General features: G+C 42.8%; 1 protein-coding gene across 1 annotated transcript; it reads right to left on the bottom strand.

The window, feature by feature from the left end:
- Window positions 1–853: 853 nt before the first annotated feature.
- On the bottom strand, window positions 854–1,435 carry LOC145909700 (uncharacterized). Its single transcript, XM_082997054.1, has one exon. The coding sequence runs from the start codon at window positions 1,433–1,435 to the stop codon at window positions 854–856; it is 582 nt and encodes a 193-aa protein (XP_082853180.1).
- Between the last annotated feature and the right edge of the window lie 5,466 nt (window positions 1,436–6,901).

Genomic DNA, 6,901 nt, shown 5'->3' on the forward strand with positions numbered 1-6,901 from the left:
TACTCGGCCATCATACGTTTGTAGAACTTATTTAAATGTCTAATGCGGTTGATTCTTTATTGTAAGTGTTACGAAAAGTGGTGCGATGCTTGCAAGGGACATGGGCCAATCACACTTCCATACTCAGTTCGTCTCCAGATCAAACAACAGTGAAGTGTTGCACTTACAAGCGTTGAGTATTTTTCGTCCTCTTGCTGGAGGCACTGTGACATGAATTGTCTGTTGCACGTTACTCAAAACCAATCATTTATTTTAAACACGTGGTCAAATGCACGGTTTAAATATACCTTCGTACGATGCAAGGGTGTAGGATACAGATCCTCATTTACCGTGTAATTTTGAATGCGTTTAGTTCCACAACCGTTTATTCCAATTTTCAGTTGATAAACAGTCTCAAAACAAACAGATAAATAAACTAGAACCAAAATGATTCCAATCTAAATGCCTACACGGCTCTACCTTATTTAATTAGAATAAACTTATTACAGCCAAGAAGGCATTACAATTACGTAGGACAAACCAGATTACAAAGGATATTCACTTATACAACATTACAAGCTTGCACAACCCAAACACGGGACAAGTTTTTACGCATGAGTGCACTAAGTAAACCCACAGAAATCATACTCAGTTCTGTCCGTTACATTTCGACCCCTAAATAATAACCACATAATTATTTACATCCAATAAAACGACAGAATGATCACAGAGTACCACACACAAGTCATGCTGACTCCAGGACATCGCGTTTAAACACAGCACGCGCAGTACGAACACACACTGTCGGGGAAGACCTCTTCAATTATCCCTTTTGACCAATCACCGCGTGGTGTCTGGTTGCCACCAATCAAAACTAAATCCCCAATAGCAAGGTTTCGCGAAGGATGCATCCACTTCTGACGCACCTGGAGCAAAGACATATGTTCGCGCATCCAGCGCTCCCAAAACCGATCAGCCAACATCTGCGCCTTGCGCCAGGAACGATGGTAACCATCTGCCTGCAAGAGAGGGAAGGATGAAGCGATTTGATCAACAACCCATTTGGTGTGAGAGCCTTCAAATCCTTGGCTTCGTCACTAACTGATGTTAGCGGACAATTGTTCAGTATGCGTTCTACCTCACTTATTAAGGTCGTCAAGGTATCATCGGTCAAAGAAGTGCTCCCAAACAAAGCACACAGAATCCGTCGCACTGACCGGATGTATCTCTCCCATATTCCTCCCTGATGACTGGCCGCTGGTGGGTTGAAATGCCAGTTCGTCCCAACTTGCAGCAAACTTGAATGGACATGATGTTGATTCCATTGACTCATTCTTTCCCGAAGCTCCTGCTCTGCGCCGACGAAATTTGTTCCGTTGTCGCTAAACATATCAGTCGGGACACCTCGGCGAGAAGTGAAACGACGATATGCGTTAATAAACGCCGAGGTATCCATTAATGGTCATTCTTTCAAATACGCTGCCCTGATGCACAAACACGCTAAAATACAAACATAACGTTCAACTTGACTTCTTCCAAGCTTCACCAAAAGAGACCCCATATAATCTACACCAGTACTTGAAAATGCAGGTTTTCCAATCGTTACCCGCTCCAGAGGTACCTGCTCCATTATCTGCATTCTCGGTTTAGCGCTTCTCAATTTGCACAAAATGCATTTCCGCAAAACGCTTCTCAACGCAGAATGTCTTTTAATTATCCAGTACTTGGGTCTTAAAGAAGCAAGAACATGTAGCATCCCACGATGTCCTTTTCTGATGAGGCAGTCCATGACAAGCAATTCAGTGACATGGTGCCGATACGGCATGATGATTTAATGCATACGTCCTTGATCCAAATTCGTTCGTTGCAGTCGTCCTCCAACATACAGAACATCCTTAACGCGAGACTGGTTGAGAGGACTCAAACCATGTAATTGGGTGTAGTAGTATGGTGCAAAGCTTCTGTAAAACTCTCATAGTTCAACAAACATCTTACATCCTCCGGAAAGACTTACGTTGCACAAGTCGAACAATGCTTAGTGTCGCATTTGTTATCTCGTGTGTTGTAAGTCCCTCAACTTCAAATGTTGGTCTTCTATCCCCTCAGCGAGAGAATTTCCAAATTATCCACCATTTAAAACGCAGCAACCACGCAACCGCCCTCTGTAGCCTTTCAAAACCCGAATAGCGAAGCAGCAAAAGATGAAGCACATCGGGAGACGCAATCGTGACTTACGCACGTTGTTGCCCCATTATCTCCAAATCGTCCTGGAATAAACTAATTTCCAAATCCGGCCGGCCGGCTTTGCCAAAATTTCGCCTCCTTCAGCAAGAACTTCGGTCCTTCAAACCACGTCCGTACATTACTGTATTCCATTGGCATTACACCGCGCGAAGCAATATCCGCCGGGTTATTCTTGGTGCAAACGTGATGCCACTGTGAAGGCCTTGACAATTCATGAATCACAGCAAGACGGTTGGCGACAAATGTCTGAAATCTTGTTGAAGTGTTGTGGACATTGTGCAACACGGTCAACGAATCGGTCAAAAACATCACGTTGTCAATGACGTAATCTTACTCGCGCACCACCGTAGTACCGAGCTTCGCTGTAATAACAGCGGCTACCAACTCAAGCCGCGGAACGGTAACGGGCTTTAAGGAAGTGACTCGGCTTTTGCCGCAAACTAATGAAATACTGACATGACCAACCGAGTAAATAAATCGATGATAGCACACTGCACCATATCCTAATTTACTAGCATCCCCAAAGCAAAGTAATTGTGCAGAAGAAAACCATAAAGGTGGCCTTAAACAACGGTGCTCCAACAGAGGCAATTGTCTAATCCACTCTTCACAGTGCACTAATGTATCTCAAAGAAGGGGGTCATCCCATCCTAAACTTAAGTACAAAGAGCCCCCTACAGAAGGCACCGCAAGGGCTGAATGAAGCCGAAGGGGTCGTACAATTGACTCATCATTGACAAAACCCCCCTACGGGTGTGTGGCTTGGGTGATATGTTAACTCTAACCCCCCAAAAATTACATATGTCCCATCGGACACCCAGTGTACGACCTACTAACAGGTGTTGAAAGTCTAAATTAAAGGAAATGTTGTGGTTTGAGCCAGGAAGTGACTCAAGGACCTCTGAAGAATTGCCTACAACTTTACAACTTCCAATGAAAGCCCCCCATATCCACTATCGTGTTAACGTCCCTTACCAAAGTTAGAGCTTGCTTCGTAGAAGCGACTGACACCAGCCAATCATCAACATAAAAAGTTGTTTGAAACACTCTTTGCAGCATCTTTACCAACAAGATGGCTGTTATTCGACACGGTCTTTTTCAATGCAAAACTTGCACAGCTGAGAGAACTTGTTGCTCCAAACAGGTGGACCATCATTTGATAATCAACTGGTGGTTTTGTGAAGTCACTTGCAGGCCACCACAGAAACCGCAGAGAGTCACGATCCACAGGCAGGACTCTAACCTGATAAAACATGGCTAATATCCGTTATATTCGCCACAGGATCTTGGCGAAAGCGTAAAAGCACACCAACAAGAGAGTTGGTCAAATCAGGGCCGTGAAACAGATTGTCATTAAGAGATGTTCCTTGGAACGTTGCTGCACAGTCAAATACAATGCGAAAATTTCCCAGTGGAATGATGAGGAATATATCACGTTTTATCAAATACTGATGATGCTTTGAACGAAGCGAAATATATATGTCTAATTAAAGAAGACTGAAAGATTTTAACCTGAAACGAAAGTTTCCTGGACAGTTGTTATATATATAATAAGGTCCAAATTGCAACAGAATGGGAAATGATTCCCAGAATCAATTCTCAAGCATTTTATCAGTACGCTTCAAACATTCATCCGGAATCTGACGAGCAAATCCATTTTTAATGTAATCAGCAATCTTCTTCTTATATTGCTCACAAAGCTTCTCATCACTCTGTAAGCGACGCATAAGGTTCGTTAGATTCCTCTTTTCCATATTTCTATTCAGACTTCCAGGTCAGACTCATTTGGTAATGTCCATCCACCAAAGTAACCGTGCTTTCCATCACAGCCGTTTGTCCTCAATTAAATATGTGGGTTTGTGACCTCCCTTATCCATGAAGTCTCGTCCAAATATTCCATCAAGTTGACCACACTGATCGCAGTTAATCTGTACAAAGTTTACTGATGCTTGAGGCTTTCCCCTGGTGCGTTCTGTACCAAACAGACACCATCCCAGTGGTGTATGTAATGCATCAGGTTCTCCATGACCTCCACGGATAATCTCTGTATATTCATGAACTTCAGGCAGATCAGCTGCCAGCTATAAATCAACCCCACCATCTTGAACAACAGGTAAGTCCAAATGGCTAATATGAGGGTATCTTAAACTGTCTTCGCCAACAGGAATACTCCCAGCCAAGCTGGGTAATTTCGGAACAACCCTAACATCAGTTAGGTCAAAGGCGACATCAGCGTGTTGTCCCACACCATGAACAGCAATAAGCCACACAACAACTATCAATCTTATATGTCCCTGCTATAGTTTCAATAGACAAGGGATTCAACTTGCCACTAAGCCCAAGCTTATCCATTAGGCGAGAAGAGCACAGGGTTGTATTAGCACCATTATCCAAAAATGCATATGTAAGTACACATTTATCCGACGTAACAGCACGTACCTTGATGGGCACAACAAATGATCGAGCAGTTGCCGTTCAAGCAAAGACACCCACCCCATTTACTGTATCTAGGTCAATGGCGGCATTGAGCTTCGCCCCTTCCGCGGTTGTTTCACTGCATTGTTAATCTTGTTCCAATGCAGCAGTGTATGATGCGACTTGCCACATCCTTTTACCTCACATGTATCTTCAGATGGACATGCATCAATGTAGTGTCCAGCCCCAAGGCACTTTAAGCACTGTCTGCAACGGCGGGCCAACTGATATTTCTCCTTGAGAGACCGTCCTATAAATGACTTGCAATTCTTTAAACTATGTCGTCCACCACAATCTCGATATTCCTTTACATCAGATACCTTGTTTGCTACAACCGTATTGAACACACTTCGAGATTGTTTACCAATCTGGTTCCTAACATGTGTCTTTTGAGTGTCCCGCACAAGGCATTTCATCGTTGGCGACAGAGCGTCTTCACACTTAATTTCCAGGAAATTAAGCAAAGTCTGGAACGTTGGAGATATTCCTAGTCTAAGTTTCGAACACTTCGTAATAAACTGCGCAACATAATCCGGTGGCATTCTTTGAACTACAGCCTCCAAATTCTGTGGCAAGTCCAGTGTGTAGCGGCAACTCTGTCTTCCAAACAATTTGTAACTTTCGGCTGCCTGCGCACGAAATATTTGCAAACCTCGAAAGTCATTTTCTCGCAGCTGGTTCCTTCCAAACAGTTTGTACATATGTGCACGAACCACCAATTCAATTCGTCCATTACGATGGTGAAGTATTTTCAATGCTTCAGAATAGCCCATATTAGATGGCAAACTTTTGCATTCCGCAATGTTAGACCTTGCACATCCAGTGCAAAATTCACAAAGGTCACGATTGCGTGGATTCGTTATCAGCACGAACATAGATGTAGCATTAACATGTGGTCTTTCTAGTAGAGAAAGTGACTTTTGCGAAACATCATGAACCAAAACTTTCCCGCTACGCCGCTCATCGAAAGCCTTAGCCAAGCACGCCAAACGTTTTGTTGGCAACCTTTTAGCTGGTGTACCATATAACGCAAAGATGTCTGACGAAGCAACTCTCATTGGCATGTTCAGCAGCCAGGGTGGCTTATGTCACCTCTTCCCTGGCTTTAGCTATTTACTTTTTTAAATTGAAGCTCTTCATTTTACCTTCAAGCTCCATACGTCGCCGCTCAGATTCCAACATAAAACGACGTTGTTCGGCTGCCAAACTTCAGCTTCCAAAGTTAAACTACGTTGTTCAAGTTCCAAAATTAAACGACGTTGTTCAGCTTCCAAAATTAAACGACGTTGTTCAGCTTCTAAAGTTAAACGACGTTGTTCATCTTCCGAAGGTAAACGACGTTGGTCAGGTTCTAAAGTTCCTCAATGGCAACTTGTTCCTGAGCATACCTTAGCGCCAGTGATTTTTTATCGACAAGTCTACGTGCACGCGAGCTGTTGGAACGCAAACTTTTTCCAAGGGAACCGCAGTTTGTTGGAGCGCTTGATCTCCCTACAGAACTATTTTCCGGTCGCACAGCGTCCAAAATTTTAAACAATTTCTTAGAACCATTGTGCTCCTCGCCTGATTCATCCATTCCAAGCAACCATGCAAGTTGCGTATTACGTGTGAAGAGATCACAGACTTAACTCAAAACAACACTGTTTTGACTTTTGCATTCAATGTAGGATGCAGATTTTTGAGTGCCGTGTAATTTTACATGCGTTCAATTCCAAAACCGTTTATTCCAATTTTCAGTTGGTGAACAGTTTCACAACAAACAGATAAATAAACTAGAACCAAAACGATTCAAAACTAAATACCACACTAGAAATCAACTTATCTCAGTCAAGAAGGCATTACAATGACGTAAGATATACTGGAATATAAAGGATATACACTTACAAACATTACAAGCTCGCATAATCTAAACACGAGACAACTTTTCACGCATGAATGCACCAAACAAACCCACAGAAATCATACTCTGTTCTGTCCGTTATAAGGGGTATGAAAGGTTATAGCACCAATGGCGCTAACAACTGCATGCTCTCTCTTTTTAGTTAATCAACATAACGCTCAATTCAACGCGAAACATACAAACATAGAACCCATACAGGGCATAAAATTTCCGGTGGTATACTTCGTTAACGTCGATGGCGCGTTTTATTGAATCTTTTAACGAGCGTTACATTTCTCTTAAATTGAACTCCAGCAACATTTT

This window comes from Ascidia mentula, chromosome 7 (genome assembly GCF_947561715.1).
Source record: "Ascidia mentula chromosome 7, kaAscMent1.1, whole genome shotgun sequence".
NCBI classification, from domain to species: Eukaryota; Metazoa; Chordata; class Ascidiacea; order Phlebobranchia; family Ascidiidae; genus Ascidia; species Ascidia mentula.

What these genes read in the sequence shown, in the direction of transcription:
- LOC145909700 (XM_082997054.1), bottom strand. Translation starts at nt 1,435, where the DNA reads ATGGATACCTCGGCGTTTATTAACGCATATCGTCGTTTCACTTCTCGC.